We start from the raw sequence: 18,930 nt of genomic DNA on the forward strand, positions 1-18,930 counted from the left end.
AAGGAAGAATTTATATATTTGCTAAATCATCACATTAGTCTTCCAGATAACAAATTAAATGCCATGCTTACCATACTGAACATTTTTATCACAAAAATCAACAGTTGCATGACACTTGATGTCAATGCATCGCATCTTTGTGAGTGGAACTGTTAGTTTCATCACAGAGAACAGCATCGTACCTAGATGAGAAAAGGTTTAATGGTTCTAGTCAAATATACCAGAATATCTAAATTAAGAAGACATTAAATCATCTACAGATCATTCTGGCACATATTATACAATTTTCATTTCTGAAATTATATCCCGAACAGCCCATAGTATTGTTTTTCTAAGACATATATAGAAGATTCTGCAAACTCAAAATGGTGAATGAATTCAATGCAGAAGCTTATTTTACCTTTTTGACAAGCACAAAACCTTCTATTCTACACCCACTAGTCAATGGCGCAGGCCGTTTTGCTGTATCGATGGTTTGACCAGATTTGTCATCCAATGCTAGTTTATGGAACTCTCTTGGAACAGGTGCAACCAGAGTTTCCATTGCCTAAAATTAAGAACTCCAAACAAGCAGTTAAACCAGTTAACAGGGCTAACAAATAAAGTGACAATGCATATGCCTAACTCTTATGATAGACGAGTACACTATAAGGCAATGATGTGCAATGACAGTGCCGATGATTAATTACTGCACATCAAATTTAAATCGAAACAATAAGCATACCACAACTAAACTTTCTGTGTCCCGTTCTCCATAATAAGATTCATGTTCATGGTGGCCATGATTTTCCCTGTGGCAGATGATATAGTAATCACAGTTATTTAATAAACAGCAAATAAGATATAACAACATGACCATTAACATTCTAAAAGACTACTTGCTAGCCCAGGAAAATGGAAGACAGCAGAAGTTAATTGACAACATCAAAAAAAGCTAATTCAGCCTCGTAGAAAATGTAGTACTTGAAATTTTATAAGCATGAACGACAACAATTAAAAGCAACTAAGACAATTTTAAACATATCAAAAGTACATAAAACAAATTTGCAGGCAAATTTTACTTATGCACGAAGCTCAGAGGACTAGGTTGCCCGTAACGTCAAGTATTTACTCAATGCTCACTTGTTTCTTCCTTCATTAATAGGATTTTTAAATATCTATGTTGCATAAGGCTCACATAGAGGAATTTTAGCACAATTTCTTTTCAAACAATAGGAGTTCTAGAAGCAGAGGTGAGGCATATTAAAAAAGAAAAATATCTCAGGCTAAATATTCCTCCATTTAAGGGATCAAAATAGATGGTCGTGCTAAAGGAGGGTCGAAAAGAAACATATAGAATTTGAGCATGCTTAAGATAATTCAATGTATGACTAAAACTAAATAATATTCTCTCCCTGATACCTGTTACATTGAACCCTTATTTTTGGGAGACCTATTATGCAAATTACCTTTCAAGAAACAGTGATATAAATTACTAAGCAATATGAAGAGGGCTCAAAAGAGTAGCAATGTAGCTCAAAATTTTAAATAACAGAACAGCAATAGGATAAAACTGGCATCTTGATTATTACTGGACTAATAATATAAGACACTAAAGACTTCTCAGAAGAGTTGCTTGGAGAGGCATGATGAGTCTCACATAGATATGAACTGCAATTTTTATTTAAAGGAGAAGACATAAGTAATAAAACTACACGTTATTAGATCAAAACTCATCAAAAGAAATGGCAAGTTTTGCTTAGTTTCCAGCTTACTTAATATCATTCCCCCTGCGGAAAATGCGAATAGATGGGTAGCCCTGGATATGATGCCTGCACAAATTTCAAATAACCAAATCAGCTCAATCTTCAACAAGAAGAACGATACAACGACCGAACTTATAAAGCAACTTGGAAAGAAACTTCTACAATAACATGCTATTGCATAATCATTTTAATGTTTGTGGATTGCAAAATCCAACTTTTATTCATAGAAGATATGGAGCATTGTCATAAATAAAAAACAATCTCTTGATTCAGGAGATTAAATAAATGTTCTAAAGTTTTACAATGAGATGAAAAGTACCAGACTTTTGAAAAGAAACTTTCTATGTAATTTTTATCTAACAATTTCATAGTTTCTTTTTGAACTATCATCTTACATTCGTTCTTGTTGTTTTTGTTTATTCTTTTATTCTCTGCTCTTCTCTCGTCTTCTTTCTTCTAAAAAATTTCCTTTCCTTTTCCTTTAGGCATTCCAAATTAAATTCTTTTTTTAGAAAAGAAAAGGCTAATTAACCTACAATAAATAGATTAAATTTATATTGAATATTTGCATAGGTATTCAATCAGATCATAATAACTTATTCAAAATGGGGTGGGTGGGTTTTCTTTCTTTGCTTTTTTTTTTTCTGTTGGGGAGGTGCGGATGAGGGGCATAAGAAAAACATATCTCTAAGACGACTTGATTTTAAAATAGGGCATTTCTAGACAGTCAACAGTATGCAGCATATTGCACAATAAAATCAGACTATCTGAAAATTGACATTTCCCTGTAGACTGAACGGCATGGTAATTCTTACTTCAACAAATGATTAAATTTGTAAGCATATTATTTCTTCTAGCACACTTTAGGACTATTGTCAGTCTTTTATTGACATAAAGCGCTAGGTTTCCTGTCTAACATTGATAAAAGGTGTTACTAAATACAACGGTCAGTATGATTTTATGTCATACGGTGAATACCCCTTCACAAGGTTAGTGACATGGGTCTGTACATGTATCGGCCCCTATAATTGACAGCCGGGTTGTGTTAGCCTATATTTCTGCATATCACCATAATGCATGACAAGTCAGCATGGTGTAGTACCCTATTAGACAACAAACATTGATAAAATTTATCAATTCACTAAACACAATGCATATCAAACATAAAATATTTTTAAAAATTATTAATTATGAAATAATAAGAATGACAAAACTGGTAAGTCATGCAAAAATTAGTTACCTATCATTGTTAAGAATTTGGCTACCCTATAACATGATAGTTTGTGGATTAGATTGCAATCATCAGCAGTAGCATGTTTCAAAATGTATACTGTGAGGCCCAAGCCGAAGGAGAGGCCGGAATCCCCGGCTGCACCTTCTCGAGCATAACGGGGGAGAGATCCGCGGCGGCCATTTGAATGGCCGATGAACCCGCGCAGCCGCCGCTGAAATCACGGCGGTGAACGAGTAGAGCCGTTTGAAATTTTTCTGTAAAATCCCCCGTTGACCTGTATCTGAGATCCACCAAGCACTTCTCCTTCTCCACCCTACTCTGCCTCTAACCCCTTTCCCTCCTCCGCTACTAGGGTTTGGAGCTCGCATCAGTGCCGCCGAAGAAAGTAGCCGCAGCTTCTCTTCGTAGCAAGGTAAGCCTCAACCCTATATCCTTCCTACCTTATGATAATGAAATACAAGAAGAGAAGAAGAGGAGAAAAAGGCGTATCTGTGATCGTCAGCTTGCCGGCTCTCGGTCACAGGTATCGTCTGGCTTCGGCCGCAACCACCGCCAGTCATCGGAGGGGGATGCAGTCGGGTCGGAGTCCTTCCCTTTCTCCCTTCTGGTGGGACAAAGAGGGCGACTCTCGCCTCTTTCCCTGGGTGAACAGAAGAAGAAAGAAAGAAAGAAAGAAGAAAGAAAGGAAAAAAAAGGGAAGGGACTTACCGTGGGCGCCGGCCGCAGGCGCGGCCTACGACTGCGGCGCTGGAGAACAGGGAATGCCGGCCGCAGGCGCGGCCTGCGACTGCGGCGCCGAAGGCCAGGGAACGCCGGCCGCGGGCCGCAGGCACGGCCTGCGACTGCGGGCGCCGGAGGCCGGGGAACGCCGGCCGCGGGCCGCCAGTTCGGCCACGGCTGCAGCCGCGGACCGCGGGTGCGGCCACGGCCGCAACCGTGGGTGCCGCAGGCACCGCGGGTGTCGCCAGCCGGCCGAGGGGGCATCGCCGGTTGCTGCTCGGCCCTCTCGAGCCCGATCTCCCCTTACGGGAGAAGAAAGAGGGAAGGAGAAAAAGAAGAAGAAGAAGAAGAAGAAGAAGAAGAGGAGGGGAAGCTTCGGGAATGAAGAAGAGGGGAAGTTTCGGGAGGAGAGGAAAAAGAAGAAAAGAAGAAAGAAAGAAAAAAAAAGAAAGTAAAGGAAAAATAATAATAAATAATAATAAGAAATATATAATGAAATAAATAGAGAATTAAGGTAATAGATGTATTTAAATGAAATGAAATAACAATAAATAAATAAATTAAAATAGAAAATGATAATCTGTCCTCTATGATGATGATAGGTACAGTAAAGTTGTCATCTGGTTCTAGAGATTCGTGAGCGAATCAAGGTAAGTAACCCTGGCACTGATCTTATTAATTTAAAATCATTGTTTAATTGTAAGAATAAAATAATGAAAAAATATATTTGGTATGATGTATTTTCTTGAAAGTAGGATCAAGCATATGATTGCATGAGATTCATGAGTTTGACTAAAATGCATCCTTCAAGAATATTTGAGTATAAATTATGGTTATAATAAATTGCATGAAAATGAGATTTGTGGCATGATCATGAATTTTATACATTACGATGAATTATGGTTATGATAAATTGCATGAAAAATGATATTTGTGGCATAATCATGAATTTAATACATTATGATGCCATTCGTCATTTTTCAATCAATATATGAAAGTATGATTTGTGAAAAAGAAGAATGATTTATGAACTCTCAGATAGCTATGCCCACCTCTAGAAATAGAGGTCAGTCGACCCCCTGGAGCTAGCATCCAACGAATATGGCCCTCTGCCAACAGGTTAAAGTTGGTAACGAATATGAATAAGTTATAAACATCATCGACTACGGATACGAGCCCTGTCACGGGATTATAGTGAACAAAGCAGCACATCCGTTTGAGAGTAAGATTTATAAAGTATGGATGAATGGCAACATTTTTTTATATGACTTGCATTATCATGTTTATGAACTTGCATGGTTGGAGCATATTTTGCTTTATAACTTGTTTTGAATAAATTATCTATGAAATGCTTTATTTTGCTGTTAAATTCTTCAAATAATGCATTGGCATGAGAAAAATTATGCTTGATCTAATAAGATAGTACATGGTTACTTACTGAGCCACAAGCTCATACCTCTCCTGTTGTTTCCTTTTATTTATTTCAGATAATTAAGGCGATTAGGAGCGGGGAAGAGTAAATGAAAATTGGAGTTGAAGCATAGTTATAGGGACTCTTAGAACTATCTTTGTTAATAAGTTTGGGTTGTAATATTGCAAACTCAAGTATTTGATTTAGATGCTCTGTATTCGCTTCTTTATGATTTGTCAATAAATTTGATCAGGTTTAATTTCATGAAATAAAATTGTTATCGTGGGCTTCGTGTTATTGTGGGCAGCAACCTACAATAGCACGGCCATGTCATGAATCGGATCTGGGACGCAAGAAAAAAAAAATCATGTCCGGATCCGGGGCGTGACATTGAGTGGTATCAGAGCAATAGGTTTGATCAGGGATAGAAGTTAGAACTTGGTAATGGGCACACTTAGAGTCTAGTAATAGATGGTTACGTCTCATTTAGTTGGGTCTAGCTAGTTAAACAAAAGTAGATAGATTTTTTTTATAATCCTACTGTTGCTCAATTATGGAAACTAATAAACGTTGGCTTTCTAATAGGTAAAAATGAGGAACAGAGAGGAACAAGTTTTGAGGAATATTGCAGCTAGAAGGAGAGGGACAAGAGCACCCTCTCGGAGAACTACTAGCCAACTAGTTGAGTCAGCTCCTACCGCGACCGCTACCCAAACAGATTTTGCTGGAGTATGTCAGGTGATGACTCAGCTCCTTCAGCAGCAACAACAGATGCAACAACTGATACAACAACAGATGCAACAGCAGGTGCAAGCCACTGTCCGACCTGCACAACGTATGGACTCTTGCTATGAGAGGTTCCGGAGGCTGAATCCTCCTATGTTTGATGGTGGAGCTGATTATTTAGCTGCCGAGACTTGGATTCGAAAAATAGAAGAAATGTTTGATGCACTACAATTTTCCGAAGATGTCAAGATCAGACTGGCGATACCCATGCTTAAAGGAAATGCCAAGTTTTGGTGGACGACCATGCAAGCTACATTCGAGGGTGATGATGAACAACTGACTTGGGATGAATTTAAGGATATATTCTATGATCAGTACTTTCCTAAGTCAGTGAGGCTATCAAAGGAGAATGAGTTCCTATCTTTGAGGCAGTCAGAGAACATGACGGTGTTGGAATATGCCAACAAGTTCAATGAATTAGGCCGGTTCTGTCCTCGACTTATGGAGGATGATCAAAGCAAGGCCAACAGATTTGAGCAAGGCTTGAGATACGGGATTCGATCCCGGTTGTCAGTTCTAATTTTTAATAGTTACAGGGATGTACTGGACAGGGCTCTGAAGGTTGAAGCTGAACTGATTAGATCAGAAAGAGAAAGAGGTGGCCAGAAGAAGCCTAGGATATCAGGGAATCAGATTAAACAACCAAGAGACTATGAAGGCCCTTCAAATAAGAAGAGATTTGAAGCTTGTTACTACTGTAATAAATTTCATGCTGGACCTTGTCTAAAGAAAGCAGGAGCTTGCTTCATTTGTGGGCAGCCGGGGCACATAGCACGTGACTGTCCGAATAGAAAGGAGAATGACTCTAGACCTGCCAGACCTGCTGATCAAAGATAGAAGGGTGGTGCACGGGTTTTCGCACTAACACAGCAGGATGCTAGTGCCAGCGACGAAGTGGTGGCAGGTATGATTCCCATTAATACTGTAGATGCTTATGCATTGTTTGATTCTGGCTCTACTCATTCCTTTATATCCTCCAAGTTTTCTGTCTCTTTGAATCGCATACATGATAAGCTAGATGAGCCACTATATGTTGCTGCTACTCTTAAGAAAACAGTAGTGGTTGATTCTATCTTTAAGAACTGCATAATTCAGATAGGAGATAGAGAATTGATAGCAGACTTGATACAATTAGATATACATGACTTTGATGTGATTCTCGGGATGAACTGGCTGTCCGAGTATCATGCTCATATTGACTGCTATGGCAAAAAGGTAGTGTTCCAGATACCTGATGAACTGAAATTCTTCTACCAAGGTGATGCACCCACCATGAAGCCCTTTTTGCATATTATTTCTGCTATGAGTGCAAGGAAGGCACTAGAAAAGGGGTGTCAGGCCTATCTAGCCTATGTTGTGGACACTCAAAAAGAATCAGGACTGGATGATATTCCTGTTGTGAGGGAATATCCAGATGTTTTTTCAGAGGAGCTACCTGGGCTACCTCCTGATCGAGAAATTGATTTCCAAATTAATCTCATACCGGGTGTTGGACCAATCTCTAAGGCTCCTTACCGGATGGCCCATGCGGAGCTGAGAGAATTGAAAGTTCAGCTACAGAAGCTTCTAGAGAAGAAATTCATCCGTCCGAGTGTTTCTCCATGGGGGGCTCCTGTACTATTTGTAAAGAAGAAGGATGGAAGTATTCGGCTGTGTATTGATTATCGAGAGCTGAACAAGGTGACAGTGAAGAACAAATACCCTTTGCCCCGCATTGATGACTTATTTGATCAGCTGCAAGGTGCCCAAGTCTTCTCCAAGATAGATTTGCGATCCGGTTATCATCAATTAAAAATAAGAGCTGAGGATGTGCCTAAGACTGCATTTCGAACCAGGTATGGCCATTACAAATTTTTGGTTGTCTTTTGGACTAACCAATGCACCTGCTGCCTTTATGGACTTGATGAACAGGGCCTTCAAACAATATTTGGACCAATTTGTTATTGTTTTCATAGATGACATATTGGTCTATTCTAAGAGTAAGGAAGAACATGAAGATCACTTGAGAAAGGTGTTGCAAACTCTTCGGGAGAAGAAGCACTATGCCAAATTGAGCAAATGCGAGTTTTGGCTGGACAACATTGCATTCCTTGGGCATGTGATTTCCAAAGAAGGGTATCAGTGGACCCAAAGAAAATAGAAGCAGTGGTGGACTGGCCTCATCCTACAAATCCTACAAATGTGACTGAGATTAGAAGCTTCTTGGGTTTGGCTGGGTACTATAGAAGATTTGTGGAAAGGTTTTCCCGGATAGCTACTCCTTTGACTCGTTTAACCCAGAAACGAGCAAAGTTTGAAGGAGGCGAGGATTGTGAACGAAGCTTTCAAGAGTTAAAGCAAAGGTTAGTGTCTGCTCCTGTTCTTACTCTGCCGTCTAATACTGGGGGTTTCACCATTTATAGTGATGTCTCCAAGAAAGGATTGGGCTGTGCACTGATGCAAAATGATAAAGTAGTGGCTTATGCCTCTAGACAGTTGAAGCCCCATGAGCAGAACTATCCGACGCATGATTTGAAATTGGCAGCGGTAGTCTTCGCTTTAAAAATTTGGCGACACTATCTGTATGGGGAGCCATGTGAGATATTTACTGATCACAAAAGCTTGAAGTATATATTTACCCAGAAAGAGTTAAACATGAGGCAGAGCAGATGGCTCGAACTACTGAAAGATTATGATCTAAATATTAAGTATCATCCGGGAAAGGCTAATGTGGTGGCAGATGCCCTCAGTAGGAAGTCAGCAGTGGGCACAATAGCTTTGCTCACTACTCAAAAGCAAATTTTGAAAGATCTCCACATGATGCAGATTAAGGTGACTACCAAGGATGCTGGGAACATGCTGGCTAGTTTGATGGTACAACCCACCTTGATAGAGAAAATAAAAGCTGCCCAACAAACAGATGCACAGATGTGTCAGCTCAAGAAAGATGCAGAAAGAGGGTCGCGACCCGAATTCAGGATGCACCTAGATGGTACTCTACGATTTGGGAGTAGACTATGTGTACCTAAAGATGCTGACTTGAAGAAAGATTTTGGAGGAAGCTCACCAATCCTATTTCTCTATTCATCTTGGTAGCACTAAGATGTATAGTGATCTAAGGGAACATTTTTGGTGGAATGGTATGAAAAGAGAGATAGCCGAGTTTGTAGCTCGGTGCTTGGTATGTCAGCAAGTGAAAGCTGAACACCAAAGACCTGCCGGATTGTTAGAGCCATTGGAGATACCAGAATGGAAATGGGAACACATCACCATGGACTTCGTTATTGGGCTTCCTAAGACAGTCAAGAAAAATGATGCAGTGTGGGTGATTGTTGATCGCCTCACAAAGTCAGCTCACTTTTTACCCTTTAGGGTTGGCACTTCACTTGATAGGCTGGCGCAGAGGTACATTGATGAGATCGTGCGCCTACATGGGGTATAGGTGAGCATTGTATCTGATCGGGACCCACGATTTGTATCTAGATTCTGGAGAAGTTTTCAAGATGCCATGGGTACTAAATTCAGGCTCAGCACTGCTTATCACCCTCAGACCGATGGTCAGTCAGAAAGGACGATCCAGACCTTAGAGGATATGTTGAGAACATGTACAGTTGATCTTGGAGGTTGCTGGGATAATCATATAGCCTTGGTGAAGTTTGCCTATAATAATAGTTATCATTCTAGCATCAAGATGGCACCATATGAAGCTCTTTATGGGAGGAAGTGCAAGTCTCCTCTGCATTGGGATGATGTCGGAGAAAAGAAGTTATTGGGTTCAGAATTAGTGCAGAATGCCAGGAAGAAAATCTTGTTGATCAAGGAAAGACTCAAGGCAGCTCAGGATAGACAGAAGAGTTGGGCAGATAAAAAGAGGAGAGGAGAATTTCAAGCAGGTGATTTTGTTTTCTTAAAGATTTCACCCTCGAAAGATATCATGAGATTTGGAAGACATAGTAAACTAAGTCCTCGCTACATCGGGCCCTTTGAGATTCTGGACAGAGTTGGAGAGGTTGCTTACAGATTAGCCTTGCCACCTGGGCTATCTAAAGTACACAATGCTTTTCATGTTTCCTTACTGAGAAAGTATGTCTCGGATCCCAGTCATGTGGTACAGTATGAGCCATTGCAAATTGACGAAAATTTGACTTATGAAGAATTTTCTTTACGTATTATCGATCGCAAGGAGCAAGTTTTGAGGTGGTGCACCATCCCCTATGTGAAAGTACAATGGAGCAATCATTCAGAAAGAGAGGCGACTTGGAAGCTTGAGGATGACATGCGTGCGAGGCATCCGCAACTCTTCAAAGTCACAGGTATGTAAATTTCGAGGACGAAATTTTATTTAAGGGGGGAGAATGTGAGGCCCAAGCCGAAGGAGAGGCCAGAATCCCCGGCTGCACCTTCTCGAGCATAACGGGGGCGAGATCCGCGGCAGCCATTTGAATGGCTGATGAACCCGCGCAACCGCCGCTGAAATCACGGCGGTGAACGAGTAGAGCCGTTTGAAATTTTTCTGTAAAATCCCCCGTTGACCTATATCTGAGATCCACCAAGCACTTCTCCTTCTCCACCCTACTCTGCCTCTAACCCCTTTCCCTCCTCCGCTGCTAGGGTTTGGAGCTCGCATCAGTGCCACCGAAGAAAGTAGCCGCAGCTTCTCTTCGTAGCAAGGTAAGCCTCAACCCTATATCCTTCCTACCTTATGATAATGAAATAAAAGAAGAGGAGGAGAAAAAGGCGTATCTGTGATCGTCAGCTTGCCGACTCTCGGTCACAGTTATCGTCTGGCTTCGGCCGCAACCAACGCCAGTCGTCGGAGGGGGATGCAGTCGGGTCGGAGTCCTTCCCTTTCTCCCTTCTGGTGGGACAAAGGGGGCGACTCTCGCCTCTTTCCCTAGGTGAACAGAAGAAGAAAGAAAGAAAGAAACAAGAAAGAAAAAAAAAGGGAGGAGACTCACCGTGGGCGTCGGCCGCAGGCGCGGCCTGCGACTGCGGCGCCGGAGGCTGGGGAACGCCGGCCGCAGGCCGCAGGCGCGGCCTGCGACTGCGGGCACAGGAGGCCGGGGAACGCCGGCCGCGGGCCGCGAGTTCGGCCACGGCCGCAGCCGTGGACCGCGGGTGTGGCCACGGCCGCAACCGTGGGTGCCGCAGGCTCGGCCGCAGGCACCGCGGGTGCCGCCAGCCGGCCGAGGGGGCGTCGCCGGCTGCTGCTCGGCCCTCTCGAGCCCGATCTCCCCTTACGGGAGAAGAAAGAGGGAAGGAGAAAAAAAAGAAGAAGAAGAAGAAGAAGAGAGGAAGCTTCGGGAATGAAGAAGAGGGGAAGTTTCGGGAGAAGAGAGGAAAAAGAAGAAAAGAAGAAAGAAAGAAAAAAAAAGAAAGAAAAGGAAAAATAATAATAAATAATAATAATAAATATATATTGAAATAAATAGAGAATTAAGGTAATAGATGTATTTAAATGAAATGAAATAACAATAAATAAATAAATTAAAATAGAAAATGATAATCTGTCCTCTATGATGATGATAGGTACAGTAAAGTTGTCATCTGGTTCTAGAGATTCGTGAGCGAATCAAGGTAAGTAACCCTGGCACTGATCTTATTAATTTAAAATCATTGTTTAATTGTAAGAATAAAATAATGAAAAAATATATTTGGTATGATGTATTTTCTTGAAAGTAGGATCAAGCATATGATTGCATGAGATTCATGAGTTTGACTAAAATGCATCCTTCAAGAATATTTGAGTATAAATTATGGTTATGATAAATTGCATGAAAATGAGATTTGTGGCATGATCATGAATTTTATACATTATGATGAATTATGGTTATGATAAATTGCATGAAAAATGAGATTTGTGGCATAATCATGAATTTAATATATTATGATGCCATTCGTCATTTTTCAATCAATATATGAAAGTATGATTTATGAAAAAGAAGAATGATTTATGAACTCTCAGATAGCTATGCCCACCTCTAGAAATAGAGGTCAGTCGACCCCCTGGAGCTAGCATCCAACGAATATGGCCCTCTGCCAACGGGTTAAAGTTGGTAACGAATATGAATAAGTTATAAACATCATCGACTACGGATACGAGCCCTGTCACGGGATTATAGTGACCATAGCAGCACATCCGTCTGAGAGTAAGATTTATAAAGTATGGATGAATGGCAACATTTTTTTATATGACTTGCATTATCATGTTTATGAACTTGCATGGTTGGAGCATATTTTGCTTTATAACTTGTTTTGAATAAATTGTCTATGAAATACTTTATTTTGCTGTTAAATTATTCAAATAATGCATTGGCATGAGAAAAATTATGCTTGATCTAATAAGATAGTACATGGTTACTTACTGAGCCACAAGCTCATACCCCTCCTGTTGTTTTCTTTTATTTATTTCAGATAATTAAGGCGATTAGGAGCGGGGAAGAGTAAATGAAAATTGGAGTTGAAGCATAGTTATAGGGACTCTTAGAACTATCTATGTTAATAAGTTTGGATTGTAATATTGCAAACTCAAGTATTTGATTTAGATGCTCTATATTCGCTTCTTTATGATTTGTCAATAAATTTGATCAGATTTGGTTTAATTTCATGAAATAAAATTGTTATCATGGGCTTCGTGTTATTGTGGGCAGCAACCTACAATAGCACGGCCATGTCATGAATCGGATTTGGGACGCGAGAAAAAAAATCATGTCCGGATCCGGGGCGTGACATTTGTAACCACCCAGGACCTCATCCAAAATGGCTAGCCAGAAGTTATTATTTGGGTTCCTTGATCCTGTATAAGTATCCAAGATCTACCCAGCGAATAGCCGATGTGGGACTAAACACACGCCCGCACGGGTCCTCACATACTCCCCCCGTTCAAGCCCTGACGTCCTCGTCAGGCTAAGGGTTCATATCTATTCAAATCAAATCACAAACACCACGATTGGCCCGTGGTCAGCCCCAATGGATCCGTGCTGCAGTGTCCCCTAGTCCACATAGGTTATGGGTCGGGTCCGCTCTGATACCATTTGTAACAACCTAGGACCTCATCCAAAATAGCTAGTCATAAGTTATTATTTGGGTTCCTTGATCCTGTATAAGTACCCAAGATCTACCCAGCGAATAACCGATGCGGGACTAAACACACGCCCGCACGGGTCCTCACATATACTATCTACTAGAAAAGCTATAAGAAGTAATCCAATAATCTAAATGCCAAACTATAATTTTTATAGCATTTTATGGTGTATATTTTGCTATGTCATAAATAATTCCGTGCTGTGCATGTGAATTATCAGTATTGTATCATCATGCTATAATTTGGAAAAGTAAAAAATGTAAATTGCCAGCTCCTTAGAGGTGATAGGTGATACTCTAACCTCTGCAAGTGCTTAGGTGGTGCATCTAGCAACATATCAGCTCTATATTTAAATGGAAAAGAGTTTCTAAGCCTTTGGTTATGAACAAAACCCTTCTTGCATGAGGTAATGCCAAGCAACAGAATAGGAAGCCTGCATCAAAATATTTGCATGCGTTATCCTTTAAATGCATCCCAAACTGATTGCATATTTCATCATTTCTCTTATACTACAGGGGGGCATGACAGCATACAGGCAGACAAGCACAATGATCAGTGATGGTAAATGAAGCATCTATGTTGGAACTTGCACATAAGGGATTTCATTTCTGAACCTTGCCAGACACCTTAGCTAGACTCAAATATATAACACTGAAATTCGTCAGCAACACAAAAACCTAAAGATCTAAACAAGATTATCCCAAATAGGCCACTTTATCAAGTATAGAAGTGACATGGATGTGGCATATCAAGGGTTTCAATCAAAGCTTGATCACCATTCACTAGCTACATTGCCTTGTGATTATTTTGGATCTTTACTTAAATTCTAGAAAGATTGCCACATCCAAATGTACAACATTTATTTTCTCTTCACATTTACAAACCTCTCTTTGTTGTGGTATGAGGCCAGTAATTTGCCTCAACAATATTATACCTTTTCATCAGTACTCTCCAATTTATGGAAATTGTAATAGCAACAGTAACATTTTTTTTCATATTAACCATAGTAACCTTGGGGGAGAAGACCTCTACTTAGGCATCAAGCAGATCTGGTTTCTCAAGCAGGGTCAATATTTCCAACAAAGCAAACTTTTTAAAAGGATTCCTGCTCATATAACATTTAATTATCTTCTGTGCTCAGTTTGCTAAATCTGAATTCCATTGCATTTTTTGCTAATAAAAAAAGTGCACCGACAAAACCTTTTAGCCAGACCTGGAGGCAGTTCTAGAACATGCAGAAAAACTAGTTAATAAGCATTATGAGTGGAACCAGTCACCTGCCTGCATGACTATAGGAGCAGCTTAATGATTGCCCTTTGGCAGAGGCAAGGATTGGGGTATTGCATGCTGGCAGGATGCCAGTCTCATAGTTGCATCAAATGTACCATATTATGCAGTGTTATGCCAGTGCTTGGCATGGAAAGGCACCACAGCATGCCAAGCACTGGCATGCATCAGCTTTTGTGCCAGTACTGGATGCCTGTAAAGCATTGGCAATCTGGCATGGTATGCATGGTCGCATATCAACCATGCAGACCAGCATTTTAATTCACAGGGCAAAGTACCATATCCAATCCTTTTTTTGGTTATCTCATTCCTCCTAATTTTATCTCCTTTATCTCTCTTCCAAAGCATGTTCATGACATGGTGATCGCTAACAAATAGCATGCAATGTGCAGTTCAAAATTTCTTGAGACATCTTCCATGTCTCAGGTTTTCAGCAGTCTATGCTCCATACTGCCTGCCACATCAATTTTCAGACTAGAACCATAGGATTACCCCTAATTTTCCTGCTCCTGCATCAAGAAATTCCAAATTAAAATCCAGACTAAAATACCAAGCTATTTGTCAGAAGGTGAAAGTTTCATATCAACTGAAGTAGAATGTCAGATTATTCATGCAGACATGAGAATAGCCACAAGATAAGGGTTCAGGAACAATCAGGATAGGAGAAAAGATTTGGAATATAAAGAATTTTCCAAGAACTTGGGAAGAAGTTCAACAACTAAAAATTAGGGAAAGAATAGCCACCAGCACATACACATGGGAGAAGTTTCATATTCAAACTTAAAAGGTAGTATTACCAATTTATTTCTTAAAAAAACGACGAAAATGAAAAAACAAGTGACCAAGAGGCAAGAACAATGACCAAGTGCCTGGGAGAATACAATGCCACTGCCAGAACAGAATTATCAAAACTTGTAATGGATGAAGTGTTTCTAAAATCAGTCATCAAAAATTTCACAATGAAACATGAAAATCATCAGCAATTAAATGGCTGCAGATCATACATTACACAAGTAAAAATTTAAATAATCACTGAGACAAAAAATGACAATATGAATAAGCCAAACTTTTCCAATGTTTCAACAATAAGCACAATGTGGAAAAGATGAGGACCGCGCAAGCAAAGTTCCAAATGTAAGAATGAATGTGAAAAAATTAAATGGTACTCATCTCACATTGTGGACTTTAAATGTCAATTAGCACCTCTGTCTTCTCAGCTAGACTGATGATACTCAGCCAAGGACAGCGGCATGTATTCTCATTTTAACATATCACGCATCCTCCAAAATGTTGGACAGGATACAGCAAAATAACCATTTCAGCACGTTAAAACCCTATCAAATGATATGAAAATACAGAGTTGTATGCTTTAATGCATGGTCGGTGGAACTGTCCCGAACCGTCCAGTTCGAAGTGTACCAAGTCGTACCGGCAGCAGACCAGGATGATTCTAACAACCAAAACAAGAAATTGGGACGGAGGAGGGAAGGAGAAGCAAAGAGAAAAAGGAAAAGCGGGGAGGGAGGGAGGAGAGAGAGAGAGGGAGCATGGCGGCCGGCCGACGGAGGGTCAGGGAGCTGCATGAAGGGGCGGAGGAGAAGCTCCGCCTTTGGTTCCCCTGTTTCGTTCTAAAAAGAAGTCCCGGAGGGGGCCCTTATTATTTTTGAAAATTTTAAGTGATAAAATTTTTGAAAATAAAAAAGAGCTCCCTCACCAGAGGCGAAGCCCCTCCTCCACCCCCCGCATGGCTCCCCGGCCCTCCACCGGCCTTCGCCACCCTCCTCTCTCCGTCCCTCTCCTCCGCCTCCTCTACTGTGTCGATACGAGCCCAGCACAGAACGGCACAGGGGCATACTGACCCGTGCCGCCAGCCAACCAATCCAAGTCCCAGTTGTGACACAACAATTCTTGTTTTAATGTAAATTATATAGATAGAGGCGATATGGAAATGCTGAAATATGTTCATCTTCTCAAATATGTGGAACTTCGTCTTCTCAAATATGTAGATCTCATAAGAAGAGACATCTAACAGGCACATACAATCTTGGTATCAGTATCTAGACATCGAACTAACTGCACGAACATAGTTACATCATGCATGTTGAAGTTTCCAAGAATATTTCTTGACCTTTTATCCGAACATATGCACCCTTACAATTTAGAAAGGGATCATCATGCTCCTCAATCATGTCTTCCTACGTAACCAAAGTTGTGATTTTGCTCTTCTCTAGAAGGTAAAAGTCTATAACTATCTTATTAACACTTTATACAAAAGTTTGATGCACTGCAACATGCTCAGGCAAGGTACAAGGATTATGTCCATTACAAGCAGCAGGGTTATCTAGACTTGAGTTCGGACAAGAATACATGGTTTAATTTCATAGCTAATCCAAAAGAGCATGAAATACATTCAGAATCTCCAATTAAAACCTTTCTTTGGGGGCAGAATCACATTTTGATCTTCGACATCAATCTAACAAAAGTTAAACATAAAGCAGGCTTCAAGTTTCAAGTTTAATTTCACTTGTTAATTATGATGAGTACAATAAAGCATTCGAGGTGACCTCGTTCTTCTTTTATGGATTCATAATTTTCAAATTTAAACAGAGAGAATGCATTGCTGACAAGTTTTATGGATGTTGTACTTGGTAGATTTGGTGCAGGTAATAGCAGAAATAGCTTCTCCCAATCACTGAGTTTCTGAGCACTCAAACCCCTGCCATACATAAAATACCCTAACCAACAGATCTTCTCATCCAAGACAATGGGAAAGAAGTTGACATCTCAATTTCTAATAAGATAAATAATATAAGATATACATAAGGAATGGAGGAGAATTTCATGTCATCTCAAACTTGTATAAGAAAGCAGTGCAAGATATCAACTTAGCATCCAATTTACACGGAATTAATGCCACAATGAGTAAATGCTGCGATGGAAAATACCTCCTGCATAGTCCACCTTCTTCAGTACAATCAACCTTTCCCAAGAGAATACGTCCATCCATTTCAGGATCATATCTGTAGATATTCATAAATAAAAGTAAAAAAAAAAAAATCTTCCCCAAGAATAGGTGAACAACATTCAATTTAAACAAAAGAGTAATAAAAGAAGATATTGCATGATACCTTTGTCTCATTATTTTAGCAGTCCTCTCCCATGATGGTTTCTGGAGCAAATTGTCAAATTTAAAAACCCAAAATTGAAGGCGAATACAACTCAAAAGACTTATTTCATAATGATGTTTTTCTTTAATAATTATCTTTAATAATGTTGCATATTTAGCTTTTGTTGCAGCTGCTGCTATTGTTTTTTTGACCTACCCTATTGGTCCAGGAAGTTTCTATGATGGTATGCCTTTAATGATTGTATTTTAGATGGAGTGCAACATCCTTATGCATCTATTTCACATGTTGGGTGTAGCCGGCGTATATAGCGGCTCCCTATTCAGTGCTATCCATGGTCCCTTGGCAATCTCTAGTTTAATCAAAAAAACCACTAAAAATGAGTCTACTAATGAACGTTACAGATTCAGTCAAGAGGAAGAAACTTATAATATCATAGGTGCCCATGGTTATTTTGGCAGATTGATATTACAATATGCTAGTTTCAACAATTCTTGTTCCATACATTTCTTCTTGGCTGCTTGGGCTGCAGTAGGTATCTGGTTAACTACTTTAAGTATCAATACTATGACTTTCAACCTAAATGATTTCAATTCCAATCAATCTGAAGTTGACAATCAGGGTCATGTTATCAACACTTGGACTAATATCATCAATCGTGGTAGCTTTGGTATGGAGGTAATGCATGAATGTAATGTTCACAACTTCCCTCTAGACCTAGTTGTTGTCGAGTTCCATCTACAAATGGATAAGAATTTTGTCTTAGCATACATTGAAGGCAAAGACGTTCACTCCTATTCATTTGTGCTCTAGGAAATAGAATGAACAAGCTGCATCGACGCCCATGCATACAGAAAGATTAGAGATAGTTGAGCAACTTCAAAAATGCAAATTATGAATAGTGTCAGCTTCTGGATTTTTATGGGGATGAATAACTGCCACTATTTCATTAACCACTACTGAAAAGCTTTAACTCAACTGGACAGTGCTTGTTCCCTAATTAGAAGCAAGGGGGATGGACATGAAACGAAGTACATTAAACAGACTAGGCCTCAACTTGTAACTGTAAATTTGCTTCAGCCTTTCTACAACCAAAATCTTCCCATCTCCACACAAGAAAATGGGACAGATGAAAGTGTTCCATGATTATAATAGAAATATTGAGCAAGAATCTTCTACCTATGGCAAGACGCCAGCTTTGAAAGCCTGTTCCCTGTTCGAGATCCCCTCCCAATTCAGGTAACTAAGCCGTAAGAGAGATGAAGTAAATGCAGTGCCTTGTCTAACAGTGTGACACCTAATTTTTGTAGCATATGTAGGCCATAAAGTGCTCCTAATCAATAGCAGGCAGGCAGCATAACTAGGAACCAGATGCAAATGATAAGCATGCAGGCCTCTTTCCATGCAATTGCACGGACAGCCTAGCTACAGGATCAGAATAGATATTTTATTTTGAAGAGATGCTCTTGGTGTTCTATCTCCTCAAATGACTCGCAAATCTGGCGGGTTGCAAGAATTTTGAAGCCGATAACATAACTCTAATACCAAATGTCATACAC

At 40.1% G+C, this 18,930-nt stretch overlaps 1 protein-coding gene across 4 annotated transcripts in view; it reads right to left on the minus strand.

The window, feature by feature from the left end:
- Nucleotides 1-18,930, minus strand: part of LOC103723110 (protein disulfide isomerase-like 5-4) — a 32,757-nt gene that overhangs the window by 2,408 nt on the left and 11,419 nt on the right. For 3 of the 4 annotated variants that reach the window (XM_039125938.1, XM_039125940.1, XM_039125941.1), the window contains 6 exons: nucleotides 17,375-17,415; nucleotides 17,192-17,266; nucleotides 13,261-13,392; nucleotides 1,755-1,811; nucleotides 725-791; nucleotides 401-547 (listed from right to left, as the gene is read on the minus strand). In XM_039125938.1, coding sequence (XP_038981866.1) covers nucleotides 401-547; nucleotides 725-791; nucleotides 1,755-1,811; nucleotides 13,261-13,392; nucleotides 17,192-17,266; nucleotides 17,375-17,415 — 519 coding nt within the window. The remainder of the gene's footprint in view (nucleotides 1-400; nucleotides 548-724; nucleotides 792-1,754; nucleotides 1,812-13,260; nucleotides 13,393-17,191; nucleotides 17,267-17,374; nucleotides 17,416-18,930) is intronic. The other variant, XM_039125939.1, reaches the window with a different exon arrangement.

Source organism: Phoenix dactylifera, chromosome 4 (genome assembly GCF_009389715.1).
Source record: "Phoenix dactylifera cultivar Barhee BC4 chromosome 4, palm_55x_up_171113_PBpolish2nd_filt_p, whole genome shotgun sequence".
Lineage (NCBI taxonomy): Eukaryota > Viridiplantae > Streptophyta > Magnoliopsida > Arecales > Arecaceae > Phoenix > Phoenix dactylifera.